Below are 19220 nucleotides of genomic sequence, written 5' to 3' on the forward strand. Positions count from 1 at the left end.
AATCAATTAATCTCTCGATAAAACAGGTGCTAAATTAAATGATCAAAACATACTCCATATATACGAATGTTTGAGTACAAAAAAAACGGTGGATTAGCAGAGGATCTGGAAGTAGAAAACAAATCAGCAGTTCAAAACTACAAAAAATTCCTGAACAGTTTTGAGTTTCACGAGACCATCTCTTTGCAGAAAACAAAATGTACCGGAAAGTAAGAAATGAAAACAAGACAAAGGTAAGAGTATAGAAGCCTCCTCCAAGTGTCCGAAACTCCTATACATACATAAATACATACATACATACATATATTTATAAATCATCCAAAATTTTGAAGCTCCACATGTTGCTCCTTTTTCTAACCGCCTTAGTATTCCGATACCCCATCCATGAAAATGGGTAATGCACTAACTTGGTCAAGCATGAATCTCTGGATTTTAGGAGGCTTTCCAAAAGCCGCTAAAAGTAGCAAGTTCTTACTCCCCACCGGTTTATCCGTCAACCCCTTCAATATAATTTACTAAAATTTGGGTGATTTTAATTTAATTATATATATATATATATATATATACTTTTTGGTTTTGATCCTACAAGGTTAGTTCCGACCAAAAAAGATGTGTCTTGCTCAGTCTGAATCCTTTCCAGAGCCTGAAGATGAGTCACCACTGGAAGATCCCTCCCCATTTGCAAGATTTGTTGAGCTTTCTTGATGGTTTTCCGCACTGGTACTGCTTCTGTTCTTGCTGGATCGAGATCGAATGTTAACACCCATTGGGAATGGAACCTGCAGAGAGAATACACACCAGATAAGATCTCTTTCTTCTTCTTCCTTTTTTTTTTTTTTTTTGGTTGAAGTTAACCCAGGGTATCCGGGAAAGCACGAACCCTTAGGACCACTCAACAACCCGACTAATCCCTGAGGACCCGGAAGGGCGCCTCCCCACCCGAGCCGAGTAAGTCACTGCAGGAGCAACGGAGGCTAGCCACAAAAAACACCCAGTAGGACTCGAACCCCAGACCTTAGGCTTGCTAAGCTCCAAAGTCCAACGAGTAAACCGCTGGACCATATCTAAAGTGGATCTTCCTCTTCCTTTTACTCTTGCTATTAGTATTATTATTATTATTATTGCTATTCAGTGATAATGTCGCATGTGAAGAAGAAAGAAAAAGTAATATTTATGGCAAACACTAAAAAGTATCATGAAATGTCATGGGCATTAAGCCAATATTTTGCAAATAAATTTCGCATTTCTTTTATGCACAACTAGCTACCATAAGCTTTACAACACACACACACACAAACCCACATTCTATGAATGTAGAGACGCTCATACCTGATCACCTGCATTGGGACCCTCAGTGTGGAAGAGAATAGGTCGACATCGTTTATCCTCGTTCATCAAGCTTGAATTTTGGAAATGGGAAATCAGAGCAGTTTTTCCCTGTATGCGAGCATATGCTATTGATGCCACCTTTTCGCTATTAAACTTTTCCCATTTCTTTCCATTAAAAGCCTGCCAATAGTAATTTTTTATTTTACATTAGCTTTAGTTGTGATATTTTACAAACTGTTAACATATATCAGAATGAAATTCATAATGATAATCCTGAAACAATAGTATCATCTTCGAGCAAATACAAAACAGACCTGATAGAATGGGACAATCAGGGAAGGATCGGTCATGTTGATGAAGGCATAACCCACATTGCATTTGTTCTGCAACAAAAGGAAAGTCCAAATAATTATTACACATTGTGGAAGCCATACTAAATTAACACATTGAGTTTCTCACAGGGCGGCTTTTAGGTAAAAATGTACTTGCCTTGAAATCGATGGGCAAGTAGATGAAATCATAAGTTCCTCGATGGTGTTCATCAATTGTAGCTAAAAGCATCTTTGAAGTATACCTACAATTACCACCACATTAAAAGAGAATCAATTAGCGCCCAACAAACAAACTGAATAAAACCCACTCCTCCAATGATTTGAAAATTTTCTTATAGTCTAATAAGATTAAAAATGCAACACTAAGTGCATTTCCAAAGAACAGTTTACATGAATGGAAATCGATACTTCCACTACATCACTAGAGGGACTAATGAGCTTGATTCAGATGTTGCAATCCCCTTGGAAAAAAAGAACACATTTTTTTTTTTTTTTTATAAAAAAGAAAAAAGAAAAAAGAAAAAAGAAAAAGAAAAAGAAAAAGAAAAGGGGAAAAGTAGTTAATTTGTGTAGGCAAGTTAGGTTCTAGCCCTCAAGACATGTCTAAGCGTCGAACAGATCTACCTAACATAAATGTCATACATAAAACATAGCATGTGATTAGAGCTAATCGCTTATGTATGTTGTATATAATGCTAGGTAGATAGCTCCTTGTTGTATCACCAGCCATTCAATATAAAATTCTAGGAAAAATGGCAATTGAATAAACCGGACATTGAGAAATTTAATTCTACCACAAGCCATGTAAACAACAAAGTGAAAACAAAAAACAACAAATAGAAAAAAAGTACAAATTACAATGAAAAGCCTGAGACAGTAATGGCAGGGGAAGGGGGTTCCGGACAAAACCAATAATTAACTGATTAAAAGCCTGAGATACATGGGTAGACTAAGTAAAGAAAGATATGATGGCATATGGATTAACTGAGGCTATGGCCTTAAATAGAACGGAATGAAAACATAGGATTCATGTAGCCAACCCCAAGTAACTGGGAAAAGGCTTGGTGGTTGTTGTAAAAGCCTGAGATGGTAAGAGAGGTGTGTGTCTGCGAGCGTCCACGAAACAAAGTCATTGAGACAGTGCCTAACCAAAAATAGCTCATTTACTTGGGGAAAAAAAGGTATTGCCTGGGCACCCAACCCTGGCACATCCTTGAAATATTACTTTAGGCCTTGTTCGGTAGGAAGGAAAGAAGAGGGGTGGAAGGAAGATAGGAAGGAAGGAAAACTTCCTTTGTTTGGTACAGAGGAGACAAGGAGAGAAAAGATAATACGATGGATGAGTCATCCTTCCTCCTTAACAAATTTTCGTCCTTCCAAATATAGGCTGAAGAGAGGAGGGAAGACAAGTGGGGCTATTAACTAAGTTTTAAATTGCAATACTATAAATAGTGATGGGTATAATGGCAAAAACAATTTAAAACTCTTTGTTCCCTTTTCTACTAACAAACAGAGTATTTTGTAAACTTATTCTCTTCTCTTCCATCAAACCGAACAAAAAGAGGGAAGGACGTAATCTCTTCTCTAGGGACGTTACATCCATCCATTCTTCTTTTCCTTCCATCCAAAATTTTCCTTCCTACCGAACAAGGATTAATAATACAGCAATAACGAATTTCAAAGATAAGAAAACACATTCAACTTCAAGAACTAAAAAATACGATCATAGAACTATAGAGAATTACTTGTTAGGAATGTTCTTTATCATAAGTGTTGTCCGTTTGTCGTCCCCTCGCATTATGCGGTCAATGTCAAGTTCAAACTGTTTCCTGTTGTCACCCTGATTGGAACTGCCTTCATGTCTACGACTTCTAGCCCACTCATTAGAAGAATCAAATGAACCCATCATAGGAATTATTTGGCCTCTACCAGGAAACAATGGGCACCTCTGATGATGGGAGTGCAGCCCAACGTTTTGGGAGGGAATCGGCAGGTCCATACAGCTTCCACCAATGGGGGGAAATATGTTATGAGAAACAAATTCCATAGAATGTGGTGAGTTACCAGAAATTCTCATATTTCCAAGAGAACCTGGGTGAAAACCAGAAGCATCAGGGGATACGCCAGCATAGGCAAGCTGTCTGTCCCAGAGAGAAGAATTAACAGATGGTGCTGATCCCACATGGTGATTATTTATGGGTGAAATTGTGTTCAGCATATGAGATGATGATCTGGGAGCAGCACAAACCCCATTGACAAATGATGGTGAGTTCTGCCACATCATGCCTTGTGGCTGAGGGTGATGTGGGTTAGTCCACGCATAATGATGTCCAGGAGAGAGACCACTTCCATTTCCAGATTGACCAAAAACTGAGAAAGAGACCAGAGGACAGTGAAATTAGAATTATCAGAAAATAAGGTCATTTGAGTAATCCAATTGCAGCATACGTCAAGTTTCCTTCCAGGTTGTCTTCTCTTGGCTGACCAGACACTCAAAAGACAGGAAACTGACACAAATTTAAAAAACAAAAGAAACTCATGATCTACTTTACTTACCACCTTCACTTAGTTTGATTGAGTGCCCATTTGAGCTAACTCTACAGAACTGCAGGTTCTCAATTCTTTCTAATGGTCTGGCACTGATATTTGCAGCCATGCCTGGAGAATTGCAGGGAGCACCATTCGCTAAACCATCATGATACTCTGGAAGCGAATGAGGATGAAAATTTGGTGTGCCCTGGAAATCAATGTTCAGTTGGCCTGGTGAGTGGCCAGACTCAGTGGGGTCAGAGGGATTGCCAATTGATTCAACTCGCACCAGAGAGGGTAAGCTCTTAGGAACGCTAGATGAAATCCCATGGTTGAAGGCATTTTCCAAAAATGGACTAATAGGAGATCGAGTTGCAGAGTGTAGACCCAAAATAGTTCCATTATCCATGCTAGAAGATGTAATTCCTACCTGTGAAACTGGTCCTGTAAATGATATCATTAGGCAACTGAAACGTATCGCTTTCTTCTGAAATGATATATAGAGAGTAGTATATCTCACTGGCAGTAATTATTCCAGAAAACATTGTTGTTGAGTTATTAGGAGGGCTATTCTGTTGTAGGTATGGACGGATTTCATCTTGCCCCATCTCTAGAGGAAAGGGTGGCATCAAACTGCCAAAACAATAACAACAATAACTAATACATAAAGAAAACAAAGGGGAACAAAGTAAATTAACATAAATTAAAATGAGCAATTTACATTCAAAACTAAAGCTGAATAGATAAAATTTAGCTTTAGCAAAACTAGACATACAAATCAAGTCGTGAAGATCGAAGGCCTACATATATCAAAGAGGAAAAAAAATATTAGCTAGACTTTAAAATTCATTGAAAGAACCTACCCAAAAAAACAAAAAAAACATTCAAAGGAAGAGACTGGATATAACAATGCTCAGAAATTCAAAAGTGGTTATCAGAACAACCACACTACTGTTGAACAGAATGTTACATGTTGAAAAAATGAGTGTGGTCTATATGCAGAAGTTGGAACGGATGAGTTGTAAGACCAGAAAAGATGAACAAAAAATGACGGTTATGAGATTGTAGAAGTAACACCAATTAAAGATGAAATGAAACTAAGATGGTTTGGTCATTTATAGTGAAAAATAAATCACCAGTGAGGAAGAGTGACATGGTACATTAAGGGTAAAGCCAAAGAAAGGCCAAATTTAATGTTGACTGAGATAATAAAAAAAAGACATAACAGCGTTTAGTTTGATTGAAGTTATGAGTTATGACCCTATCACAGTGGAAAAGTATAACAAAATCCACATAGCCAAGTAGATTGGAAAATACCACTGTCTAGCACCACCAGGACGGCTTGGTTCAAGCCTAATTCTCTTCCCCGCAATATCACTCCTGTTCAATGCACGAAAAGCAGCTTCTGCAGCTCTAACATCATAGAACTCTATAAATTGACGACGACTTCCAGGTGAAGTCTCACGGATCTGCATTCCAGAAACAAGAATTAGCCATGCCAGTTGAACTTCAAAGTCCACCAGGGATAGATAAACAATCTCACCTCCTTAATCTCTCCATAGACCCCAAAAATTTGACAGAGTTCATCACGTGAAACAGAAGAATCAAGCTTTAAAATCACAAGATTGCCTTGGTTGATATCTTTCTCTGATGGATTGTCCTAACGGAAGATAAACAGCAGGGTGAGGGTGAGGAGTCAGGTAACATTCGTGCGCCAATGAATATATAATGATGGTATACCAATTCAACAATCTTATATTCCTCATATTATAATGATAACAAGAAAGACCACTTACCACACACACACACACACACACACACACACACCAAAAAAAAAAAAAGACCAGCGTGATGACAAACTAAGAAATGCAAAATTTAGTGTATGTAGGTAAGTACGAACAAAACATTAGCATACCTTCGGAATTGAGAAATGTATGTCAAGCTTCCTACGTCTCAATGGTTTGTTTTGAAGTGCTCTTATTGCATTTCGGGCTGCTCTAATATCATAATAGGATATCATGACAAAGCCCCGATGCTTGCAAGCTGTATAAAGCGAGCGGATATCTCCATATTGCTGCACATTCAAGATACAACAAAAAGGGTCAAGATAACTTCATAATCTGGGAAGCTTGTGGCGGGTGGGTTCTGTCTGCCAGTCAGAAGAAAGTAAGACAAAATGATGAAGTAGAAAAAATGCTTTAGTAGAAAAAATGCTGAAGTAGAAAAAAAGGCGAACTGAAGTACAAACTAAGATATTGAAAGAAAGAACAAATAGCACACCTCAAAAATGGTTCGTAACTCAGAATCTTCAACATTGCTATTAATATTCCTCACAAACAGCGTTCGAGATGGGTGTTCCCCATAAGGGTGTTCTCGAGCAATTGCATTACTAGATCTTCCAAGCTGACTGTTAGAATTTCCACCTAAAGATTCAGAATCTCTTTGTCCTGGTGAAAACCCATCTTCTCCTAAGTCCATCCCTCCAACACTACTAAAAAGGTCCAGATCTTCTATGTCTTCTCCACTATTCGGTTGGCCAATATAATCAAGCCCATCAGTCACTCCAGAAAGTAATTCATCGTCATTTGGAAGAAGATTTCCAATAGTTTGAGCCTCAATTTCCTCGAGGGATTCAAAAGGTTCATCTTCCTCATAGTGAGAAGCAGCATTGCCAACAGAATGACCATATAGAGTATCGTTTAATGATAATCTCACTGCACCACAAAAATTCAGAGTGAAACAACAGAAACAGATGTACCAGTGAATCGACAAAGTATTGCATCTAGCCTAAGAGAAACAAACTAGGAATTGATTTCAGACAACCATGTAGTTAGTAATATGAAAAACATCAACAGTTCAAGCATATTTGGTGGTACCACTACGCAAACATTTGACTGTATAAAAAGCATTTATTGGGTTTCAGGTGGCGGGGTAGGGAACATACATTTTCTGCTAAATAATTCTGACAACGAGCTTGAGAAGAGACCGTTCTTGTGCTGAACACCCATAACATTATGTTTGTCCTCTCCAACAAAATAAGATGTTTGCTCCCTATTCATACTAGATCTTGCTCCACGATCACAATCAAGAGGTATCTGCAAGGATTGAATGGCTGCTCTCTCTGCTCCCACAGCGTGCTTCTTTAAGCTAAAATTAACCTTTTGGTCTCGGATTAGGTAAGAATCAGGAGGTTCAAGGCACTTAACCATCTGAGAATCCACTGTTATTCGTTTCTCCATGGGTGATGAAGCAACTGAATTGCCGACTTCTCTTCGTAATTTGGCATCCATTTTCATGCCTGAATAAAGTAGCATTTACATAGCATAATATTAGTTCAAGAAATGGTCCCAAAAAACCTAGAACTCAAATCAACAAAGCTAACACCAATACATTAATTGTGCTCAAGTACAAAATCAAATTCAGAACATTTCCTTTATCCGGTCCTTTTAAATGAATGCGTTAAGAGTCCAATTGGCAAAATTTCCATTCTAAACAAACCACATCATATTTTGACTATGCTAGTCTTTCAGAAGAAATAAAGTTGAATTAATTCTTTTAAAATTCACGAAATCGGATTCAAAAGGAGGATAACAAAGGCCATTACGAGATTCTTTTCTGACAATGTCATCTGTTCTAATTCTTCGAAATATAGAGTCAATCTATTGATCTAGTGAAGCAGCCCCTGAATTCAACTGGGGGCATTTTAGGCGTGCATGCAGATGTCCTGTTCTGTATTTCAACTTTATATAGCTGCAACTCGTTTCTCATGCAAATGTCCCTCTTCTTAAAAAACAGATCCCTATGCTGTAAATGTGGGAAGCAGGATGCTTCCAAAGATGTTAAGCAAGAATGCTATAGAACCTCATTATTCAATCTCATCCCATTTCTTGTCAATCCACAGCTCAACTTCCAAACTTTGTGTTTCCAAAAATTTAGTCATATTCTAACTCTAATAATAATTTGAAACTGTCTTCCATTAAGAGAAATAATCAAAGTAAATCAATTAATTAATCCTGATCAAAGTAAATTCATTAATTAAATACTAGCCAAAAATATGTATAAGCCACTGATAATTCAACTAAAAATTCTGTATCACAAGTACACTTCTATTTAAATGGCATCATCTACTAAACTCAACTTAACCCAACAAAGATATTTCACAAAAACTTGGGTTCGGCTACAAGAATCGTGTTTTCCCATTTTGATATATTTAAGCAAATAGTCTTGGCCAAACCACGTGTTATCAACTTATCATATCTTTCCTCAACCCCATTCATGTTGATTTTGTCTTCTACTTTCCTTTAACAGTACCGTCAATGTGGACCATGTCACTCTTCCTAATTGGTACACTTGGTCGTCTTCTTTGCATGTCCAAACCACATTTTAGTTGACTTACATAGCATCATCTGCATAAACAAATTCACATGCCATACTTACTTGTAAATTAAAATGCTTTCAAGTTCTCAAGTTCAAAGCATTATTCATGCATACTTCTGATGCCCTTCCTATAAATTTCTAACAAACCAGTTACAACTTCTTACGCCTATTTTCATGCCTTGACTTTGTGTTTCTACACTGATGCTATGTTGTGGCTTTAGCATTGTTCTAACTCCTCTATCATACTTTAGATGTTAACTATATGTGGTTTAATGCTTGAGCCTCAGAACAGCCACTTTGTGAAAATGTTAGATCTGTTTAAAGTCGTCCCTCCCTAAGACCTTGCTGTAATGTCCCATAATTAGGTTTGGAGAAGACAATGCCGACCTAGTCTTCCACTAGGACCAACCTCCTCCCCTCTGTCAGGGAAGAAACTGGTGAACATGCTTTGTCACGTATATGGTTAGTATAGGTGACAATGCATCGAATGGCAAAACCAGGTACCAATGTATCAACAGCAGTGGCCAAACAAGGAAAAATGGAGATGAGAAAAAGAAAGATGAAAGGTTGAACCACACACATCTATGATCCACCTAAGATAAGCCATTTTTCGTCAATGTTTGGTCTTTGGAGTGACAAAGCCCAAACATTGACCAAAATACTAAATTCAAACAGTATAAGTATCATATGCCGTAAAATGAAAAGATGGAAGAATAAATAATAAACAAAAACGAAAAACAAAAATGAGTTTGACCAGCTAAATCTTGCAAAAGTTTCAAGGACGTGAAACCGAACAATAAAGTGTGTACTGTTAAAATGTATTACTACTCAACATAATGGTCTGCGTGGTTAAAATGTATACTACTACTCAACCTGTCTCTGCCGAGTGTAAAAACATAGAAGAGAGAAATGACAACTGCGACGAGGATACATGAAAAATAAAAAATAAAAATAAAGGGTACTGCTGAGAAGGAAATAAAATAAAAAATCCAAAGCCTCAATTGTGAACCACTGCACTAAATGAATTCCTAAACAACAGGAAAGTTATATTCCTACGAACTCCTCAAGTATAAATGGAATTGACCAATGCAAGGGCAAGAAATACCTCATTATGGAAACATATTTCTTCGGAGAAAAATGATGAGGGAGACATACCCTGTGGGTCCATGATTTCAGATGGCATGGTGATCCCACAACTTAAAAAAGCACACAAATACTCAAAACAGTTCCTCCTCTAGCTTCTGACACTGCAGCACACATCAATACCAAAAAGTTACTAACAAAATTAGAAACAAGAAAAATTCAAAATAGACAACCCAATAGCTGCAATCGGAAATGACAAGTTACAACAAAGAAATTACCCACTTCAATAGAAGCCAATAATCAAAGACATAGAGATGCGTTAGAGAACCTAAACAGTATATTGATTCCCATTTGTGCAGGAAAGTTCATCCATTACCATTTAAATTTTAAAATTCGCTTTTGTTATTAGGTTGCCAAATGAGGAAACCAATTCATACGTAGGCAGCCAAGAACAATGCTTCAAAAACAAATAATAGAAAATAAACAAATTCTTCAATTCTGATAAGAAGGCATCTCTTTACAGAGTTCATTGAAATGGATGCATTTAAGAACTCAAAATTAAGAAGAAAAACAAAAACATTTAACTTTCAATAGAAAAAAAAACTAAAAAATTTCAAGAACAGCATACACGAATGAAGGACAACATAAATAGGTCAAAAACGAGACTGAAAATTAAAATCAAAGCATTCATAAAAGGAAAGATGAGTTCTAAATCTCAAAAAAATAATACTCATAAAAAGCTTCTCAATTCAACATGTATAAAGGAACCAGCTTTGAAGTTGAAATGAAATCGATCGAAAGATCGGAGTCTAAGAAGTAGCTGAAAAATTAAATGCCGCGAGAATTCAAAGTTAAAATTCAGAAAAGGAAAATCGCGGACCTTTTAAATCATGAAAGCCATCTCCTCCGAACGACTCACAATCAGAATCACAATTTATTAACTATGAAGGTCAATTTGAAACATATATATACACACATACATATAGAGAGAAAAATTGAAGAATTTAACAAAACTAGGGAGGGATCGAGGTTGCTAGAGCGAGAGAAATCGAATGAATTACGGCATAAGGCAAGCGAAAAATTGAAGAAGGAATCTAGGAATCTGTGCCGTGCAAGAACCTCTAAATTAAGCCTCCTTGATGATGCCTTCTCTCAACTTTTTTCCCTACATTGCACGTTAACCACATGTATTCTCTCTCTATAATAAAATATATCTCTCTCCTATCATTAATTTCTCGATCGTCGCTCACAACAGACCACCTCTTTCTCTCTCTTCGCTCACTTCCCTTACCTCGATCGCCGGCCGACTCACAACCTCCCGCCGGAATTCATCGATTTCCCGGCGATATTCCTCTCCTTCCTCCTTTCTAGAGAGAGAAAGCGAATTAGAGCGAGAGAGAAACGGATCCTTCACTGCTTGCTCCTCCGATCGATGAGTTTGAGCATGAAGTTGAGCGCTTGAGCTTGGTCGCCGTTAACTGTATAACAGCGTTTGTGCTAAACCGTGATGTTCGTATGGTCTCAGTGCAGACAAACAAAACTCCGCTTCTCTTTGTTTTCCGTGACACGCTGGCATTGTCCAACCAATTAGTTTGTATCTATTTCTCGTACAATATCTTATCTTTTAAGCGAGTGTGATTACCACAATAACCTCGCATTGATATGATTAAAAATATAGAGGCTTAGCTGTACCATTTGTAAGGTCTCTTAATTAATTAGTGGACCTTGTGATAAAACTAAAATTTGTTTCATTAATGGAGTGAAATAATCAGGTGGGCATTAAATGAACACGCACAGTGCACATACTACAAAATTGAAAGGGTCGTCACAGTTTCTTGTAGAGAGTAGTACTTGTTGTTGTAGTAGTAGTAGTGATGTGTCCACATTGGAGTGGTTTATGGCTCCGTTTTTTTGGCTATTTTCTTTTCAAATCAGTAGCTGTGGACCGAGTCAGGAAGATTCCTGTCTGATTGATGAACTCGCAAGGCAACAATCATAGCATAGAAAGTACATTGCTAACTACTGTAGTAAATAATAGTGTAAAAATAAAAATAAAGAAAAACTAAATAATACATATAATATACTCTGTAAGAGCATCCCAACCCACCTGTTATATGAGCTGTCAATTTAAAATATAACAAGTGAGTTAAAATTGAGCCTTCCAATGACTTGCTATATCACCTATCAAAATTTGTCTTTGCCATTTTTGGTGTCAAATCTAACAAAACAAATAGCAATAGTTATTTGTCTTTTTGTTGCCTGTCGCCTCTCTCTTCCTTCCAAAATCTCTCATTTAGTGGAAGAAACCAGTGCCCTCTGCTTCTCCACTCTTTCTTCTTCTCTTACTTCTACTTCTTCGCCCTCAATCGCTCTCTTCCTTTGTCCATTTCAGAGCAAAAGCTTCTAATTCCTACAATTTTCTCGACGACGATCCGTTTGGATTCTATCCCTGGGATTCTTCCGACAAAGACGGTGAATTTCTTTCTTGATGTCTCTTGGTGGACTGAGCTGAGAGATAGCGGCTAAAACTTGAGAACAGCGAACCCGAACTGGAACAGCAGGCGATGGAAACTGAAAGATATGGGTTTTGATTTTTTGAACAATATGAAATGGTACGCCGATATGGGTTTTGATATAGGTAATAGGTTTTTAACTTTGGATTCTTGCAGACAAATAGATAAACTCAAATATATGGGTTTTGAACTTCTGATTCTTGTAGATTTTGTAATTTGTAGTTGCAGAGAGAGAGAGAGGGCAAGTTCTTAGAATTGAGAACGAGAATAGAGATGGAGGCGATTGGGGAGGCTGAAATGATTTGCCCTAAATATATATATATATATTGATAATAATATAATCAAATATATATAATATATAATATATAAATTTCTGAAAAAGAAAAAAAAAATTATATACAAAAAATTTATGTAATAATATAATTAAATATATAAATTTATATATATATATATATATATATATATATATATATATATTGGTCCTTTTTTACCAGATATTTTAGATTTTTTATTCTTTTTAATTAAATTTAATTTTAGTTTCCTTCTAATGTTTACAACTTGACTTGGAATGTGCTTAATATCAACATTACTGATACAAATATGAATGGTGGGAACGGTAGTTGAAAAAGAATAGTGGTTATGTTAAAAAATAGCATTTTGCATAAAATGTATCATTGGAGCATAATTGCTAAAATGTAACATTTTAACATTGTAGCACTGTTAAAATATAAATTTGGCATCCAAATTTAGCATTTTAGCATTAGAGATACTCTAATAAAATAACAGCAGGGGTGGAACCGGTGCGTGTGTAGACTTGTAGTAATTTTTAAGAGGACGTGTAAGACATGTATTATTTAAAAAATTAATTATTAATTTGTCTTTTTAAGTTTTGAATATTCAAGTTTTAAATTTTAAACTCAAATGACATATATAAAAAAATGTGAAATATATTATTTGAAAAATAAAAATAGACTATTATTTGGGGACAGATAAAAAAGAAAAGCGTGACATTTATTTTGGGACAGATAGGGTATAAAATATAGTACTCTTTTTTTAAATTTGTACATTTATAAAAAAAATTCTATATAATGCTTTTCCAAAAAAATTTAGTTTCTAAAATTATTTTCTAAATTTTTCTTTCCTTTTTCTTTTGCTCTTAATATACCTTTCATTTTCTTAAAAAAACAAAGTGAAATTTTTCTTCTTTACTCAAGCTCTATTTATTATTATTATTATTATTATTTTTTATCACCTACTTCTTAACATTCTTTTTTTTTTTTACACTTAAGAATGATGTATGTAGTATGCAATTTTTTTTTTTTTTTTTTTTTTTTTTTTTTTTTTTTTTTTTACACTTCGCCCCCTGAATTAAAATTTTGGCTCCGCCCCTGAGTAATAGTGTAATTATGCCTTCAACGCTACACAAGTTAAACTCAATATATAAAATGTTCAACTCAAACCTAATTTTTAATCTTAACTATTTAATTCAAGTTCAATTTATTTTTGAAAATTTAAACTTGAGTTAAGGTTTCGAGTTTGAAAATCAAGTTAATTTAGGTTTTAAACATATCATCAATCTTGACACTAAAAGTTTAATGTGAAGTTAAATTAGTTTCATATTAGAATATTTCTAAGCAAAAAAAAAAATAAAAAACTCAATGTAATTTTTTAAAAAATTACAAACGAATTGTTATGAAATTAAAAATTTTAAGTGTTAACATGCAATAAATTAATATTTAAATAAAGGAAGTTTAAAAGACAAAGTTGATCATAAAATAAAAGATATATAAACATAATATTATAATTTGCATTTGGGTTGAGCTTGTGTTGCTTGCAGCTCAATTCAAGTTCAACTCTAATTAAGTTTAAGTTAATATTTTCAACCTTGATCCAATTATAATTGTGAAAATGATTAAAAATTTAGATTGGGCTCAAGTTAAGTTCCAATTGGCCCCTCTAACGAAGATAACCATAACTTCCATAAAATAAATGAGTTGTTAGGGATATGGGCGGAATTAGGATTTCAATTTTGGGTGGCATGGTGAAAAAAAATAAAATAAACAAAGAAAATAAGAATAAGAAGAAGAAGAATTTTAAGTAATAGAAGAAAAAGGAAAGAAGAATGACATAACTTTGGAAAGAAAAAGAATTAGAGTACGACATAATAGGAAAATTTTACTATTTTTAAGGAAATTAAAGAAATTTAAAGAGAGAAAGAGGAAAATAAGGAAAAATTAAAGAGCTAGAATTTTAAAAACTAAAATAAATTTAATTTATTTCAAGAAAGAGCAAAAGTAGAAAAAATGAATAAATCTGCTAATGGCTTACAATATTAGTTTGAAATATTTATAAAAAAAATAAGACTTTTTTTTGTCTTATTTAAAAATAAATAAATCGTAAAACTCGTCATTCTTGTAAGTGAAAAGTAGGAAAACTGTATTCGGATTATTATACATGTTTAAATATTTATATTTTAAAATGTATGTTTAATTATTTATCATTGTTGGTCAAAAGGTCTAAATCGAACCCAATCAATCAGTTGATTTAGTCTCATAAAACATACATGTTCATGTCTGCCACTGAAGTGCCAAGTGTTGACAGACCTATATATATCAAGTGGGTGATTAAAAAAAAAAAGAAAAAAAAAAGCTATACAACAAGATTATGCATATGAAAAAGGAACCGAATCTCCTAATAGACAGCCCAATTGGAGTCCAACACATAGTTATCCTTTGATAAAGATAGATTTATATATATATATAGCTCTGGCTTTTAAATCATGACTTGCTTAATAAGACCAATTAAAATTTGTCACACCACAATATGACTTCATTTACACGGTTCTCGTATTCATAAGGTGAGTAGCCAGCAACACTAAAAGGCACAGCACTTTGTGACCCCCAAGGGTTGTCCTTGAGGCTTCGCTTTAAGGCCAAAGCTTGTGTAGCAATGTTGGTGTCATCCACAAAGCCCCCAAATCTCCTAACAGCAGCATATTTGTGTCTAGGCAACCTCACTGGCCGGGCGTGAACCGAGAGAGGAGGGCTCTTTTGGTACTTTTGTGGCACGTAAAAGTGCATGACAAAGGACGAATTACAGAAAGGTCCGGTGGATGGATAAACATCGACCAAGATGGGCTTTGTCATGTCGATTTTTGCTGCTTGATCATTACTGCCCTGAATGTAGGCAAAGAGGCTGTCATGCAACAAAAACATAATTAGAATGAACAAATTCGAGCAAAATTTCATAAAAATCTACAATACCCGGATGTACGGTATCCCAAAGTTCCCAACCGTATGTGGTGGTAGGGCCCAACTAATAGATAATGACCAACAGATCCCGAAAGTACAGTATTCGGGCTATTGTAAACTTTCTCCAAAATCCCAAGCCAAAGAGGACCGGTAGGGTAGAAGAATTTTGGTTCCACCTACAACAATAATTTGGTTTACAATTTTGAGATTGGTTCCACCAGTAATGGAAGTGTATTTTTATTGTTCAAAATGTGACTCGAGGTCATATCGTTAGAGTAAGAAGAGTTTTTTTTATCCTGGCAAACTAGATGGAAACCCAAACATGGGTACACTCATTCAAAAAATTAGATGTTATACCAATTAGGTTACAAAACAATACCAACTAAAAAAAGAAGAGTTGTGCAATCACAATTGTGCAAACTCAATTCTTGAATCTTGTGAGGCTCACGTATTCAAGCCATATATTTAATAAGTATAATTGTAATTTAATATTTCATTTTTCAAATAAGAATACATATCCACCACAGTATTAAAATAAAATAAAATAAAAGTCCTATATCTTTCATGGTGCTTCAGTCCTATATCAAATGTATTGATGTCTAAAGTAAATTTATTTTTTTTTTTTTTTTCAGAAAGAGAGAGAGTGAGAGTAGTTGCTTGTGTTTTACTTCAGGTTGAAGCCTCTGCCAACTGCATCCTTGTAAGAGGTACAGTTGATTGGGGGGAGTAGACATCCACATAGCATTGGGGTAACTTCTGATTTCAAAGTCGTTTTGGGTGTGAATCACTTGATATGGAGTACACTCAAGGCGTCTACAATTGAGTGGCTCTTCACACCCTTCTTTGCCTTCACATAGTAGACCAAATAGGGACCAGGCCACCACCACCACCACAACCAAACCATACCCTTTTCCATCAAAACCCATGGCTCGGTCTCTACCAGACTATGACATTACAATGAGCTCTTTTTCCTAAGTTATCTTTCAATATACAACAAAGTGTCATATATAGGCGAACATGAAGATGTTGTGTGGTGGACATGTCTTGCTTTTTTATCTTTGTATGTGCGGCCAATTTGAACCGTCACGTTGGATGTTTTATGAACCTGATATGTCAACATTGACCATAAACTAGCTAGTAAAAGTCAAATATACATAAGGAAATAAATAAATGTTGATTATTTTTAGTGGTACCTACTAGCCTTTCAAGACAGAAGATTGATGTTTTAAGTTCCTACGGGCATGGGAATGTGTTGCTGTGTGCCTTTTTTTTCAGGAAAAAAAAAAAATATTTATATTCTTTATTTTGCTGATGATAGTTCATGATGAGATGAGGAGATCGTTTCATGTCTGTTAAGAATGCTGAGATCAGAGGCTGAAAGGAGCTCTAAGATAGGACAAGAGATTCTTTACAGAGGAGATTGAGAGAGATGGCAGATTGGTTTAATACCTTATGGTAGTTCGAGTCCTAAAAGATCATTTATTCATGGTTGTGATAGTTGTATGTATTTTTTTAGTTAACCCGGGTTGTCCGTGAAGACATGAGCCCTTAGGGTCCCTCAACAACTTGATTAATTTCCGAGAATTCGGAAGGGCGTCTCCCCACTCGACCGGATAAGTCACTGTAGGGATAGCGGAAGCTAGCCACAAATAATACCCAATGAAACTTGAACCCCAGACTTTGGGGTTACTAAGCTCCAAACTCCAGAGAGTAAACCATTGGGCCATATCCAAAGTGGATATGGTAGTTGTATGTTCCATCCAATGGCGAGTCCAGAAATTGTCAATGGGGTAGATTAATATTTCTTTGAGTTGGCTAATAGTAATAATAATAATTTTTTTTTTTTTTTTTTTTTGTTGGACTAAAATTAGGTATAATAAATTTTTTTTTTTTTTTTGGGGGAGGGGGGCTTGAGCCCACCCAAGCCCCCCTAGATCCGCCAATGGTTCCATCATCATAATACTACGTTCATTTGGGTAAGGATCATTGGTTATGAGAGCTAACTCCCTCTTTATCCAATGGTCACTCTACTTAACTCCTGACAGATTAGATATCTAATAGGTGGCGAGGCACGCGCCCTTTTCGAGATGGTGATGATGACCAACATTACATACGGGTCTTATCAATTAATCAATATATATTTAATGCGTTATGTGATCTCTACTACTCGAGCTAAGCTATTGAGTGTTAAATATTCTCTAACCTTTCTTGTGTAGGCCTCGAGGCGTGGCGATTCCTTGTAACTCAGCCACTTAATCACCAATTCTCAAAGTCTCGCGAAGTAAGAAGAGATAGGGAAATGGCTTGGGATTTGCCTTCTTTGGGCTCGAACTTTCGCACTTCTTTTAAGCCTTGAGCTCCTATACATGGCGAGCTCAAGATGAACAGTTATTAGTGATCAAGATTTAAGCCTTATCCGTAAATGGAGGCTTCAGAGAAAGTGCATGGCGATACCCATCCAATTAGAGCGAGGTACTTGAACTTCCACGACAACAGGAATGTGAAGGATAACGACCCTTCCTATAGAGAGTAGGCGTGTAGAAAGGAGTCCATCCAACTGCAATAGGCTCCCCTCACGAGAACAAAAGGATAGAGCTCTATCGTACAGTAAAGGCTCTTACAGTATGCATATGTGGCATTATGGTAATAATATTAAAATGACATGTGACTTATGACATAAAACAACTATCTACACATTCTATCTAAATATGCATGCTATACCTGATCCTCACCATTATTTTTATTAATTTGTTTAAGAATAGTGATAGGGAAACGAAGATTTCTGCCGAAAGAAGGACCGAATTTTACTTGGCTATGTGTCACAGGGCTAAATTACACCACGAATTTTTGCCTCTGCAATGGCACTTGGGGCCACCAAGTCTCAGCCAACACAACAACACAATACACACAGTATAGAAATGTAAAGAAGGTACACACAGTTTACAAGGACAAGCCCCAACCTTTGCTCATATTAAACATATTACAAAGGAACATGAGTTCGTACAAGGAACAACCAAGGCTCACACCCTCTTCTCTATTCCCTCTACAAAGCCCGCCTTAGCATTATATAGGCCATTCTCAAAACCGCCCATAACTGCCCACTGAGATGATGGATGACACCCCCATCCACCTAGGGTCGTGCTGGCACCCTCTAAATGAGCCAGCACTATAATGCAGTTGACAAGCCCAACTGCTAGACTTGTTGGCATGTTTTGCTCATGCCACATAACCACAAGAAGTTAGATTCTGCATAGTGGAGGAAACCACCCTTAACCGCCTGTGTGTTGGTCCTCTCAGAATTGTGCCACATGTTTGGGAGGTTACTCAGCACTCCCCCACTTCCCATGATGAGTGGGAAGTGCTAGTAACTTCCCCCAACCAACCGAGCCCACTAAGTCACCACCTCTTGTAACCGCAAGCCATGACTTTGTGTTATCCATGCTCTAGCCACATCTGAGTTAACCTTGTGAACCTAGCCCAAGTCCACCAATCTGCACCCACATACATATGTCTCTGAGTGCACGGCGTGCCAAGCCATGCACGCCCGTGCGCACGCTCGGATGCACACCAAAGTGCACGCCGGCGCACACATTAGTGCCCTTCTTCACGCGCCATGTTTGAACCCTCATGCGCCCGTGGCTATACGCCCACCTAGACGCCCATGTGCATGCCGAGCTAGACGCTCGCGCACACTAGGTTGGACGCCTACCCGCGCGCCCACCTGCACATCCGCATGCGCGCCGCTGCACCCCAGCGCGCGTGTCGGTGCACACTTGTTTGCCCTTCAATATCTTGGATGATCCCCA

At 36.6% G+C, this 19220-nt stretch overlaps 2 protein-coding genes across 10 annotated transcripts; both read right to left on the reverse strand.

The window, feature by feature from the left end:
• Positions 1-30: 30 nt before the first annotated feature.
• On the reverse strand, positions 31-11237 carry LOC132276158 (protein MEI2-like 4). Of its 9 annotated transcripts, none has more exons than XM_059777460.1 (14): positions 10531-11237; positions 9723-9814; positions 7135-7488; positions 6471-6904; positions 6106-6264; positions 5734-5850; positions 5511-5659; positions 4711-4823; positions 4218-4634; positions 3407-4031; positions 1819-1903; positions 1644-1712; positions 1330-1509; positions 31-779 (listed from the first exon to the last, which is right to left on the reverse strand). In XM_059777460.1, the coding sequence occupies exons 2-14, from the start codon at positions 9748-9750 to the stop codon at positions 621-623; spliced, it is 2889 nt and encodes a 962-aa protein (XP_059633443.1). In that variant the 5' UTR covers positions 9751-9814; positions 10531-11237; the 3' UTR covers positions 31-620. The 9 variants fall into 9 exon arrangements, with proteins under 9 accessions (XP_059633443.1, XP_059633442.1, XP_059633441.1 ...); XM_059777459.1 differs by having other exon boundaries at positions 5508-5659; positions 10942-11236; XM_059777458.1 differs by having other exon boundaries at positions 5508-5659; positions 10770-11236.
• Positions 11238-14680: 3443 nt separating this feature from the next.
• Positions 14681-16159, reverse strand: LOC132276162 (uncharacterized). Its single transcript, XM_059777473.1, has 2 exons — positions 16088-16159; positions 14681-15360 (listed from the first exon to the last, which is right to left on the reverse strand). Exons 1-2 carry the CDS (start codon positions 16157-16159, stop codon positions 14965-14967), a joined length of 468 nt encoding a protein of 155 aa, XP_059633456.1. The 3' UTR covers positions 14681-14964.
• Between the last annotated feature and the right edge of the window lie 3061 nt (positions 16160-19220).

Source organism: Cornus florida, unplaced genomic scaffold (genome assembly GCF_030987335.1).
Source record: "Cornus florida cultivar Cherokee Brave unplaced genomic scaffold, ASM3098733v1 CherokeeBrave_3.0.0_Hap2_Chr10, whole genome shotgun sequence".
Classification (NCBI taxonomy): domain Eukaryota; kingdom Viridiplantae; phylum Streptophyta; class Magnoliopsida; order Cornales; family Cornaceae; genus Cornus; species Cornus florida.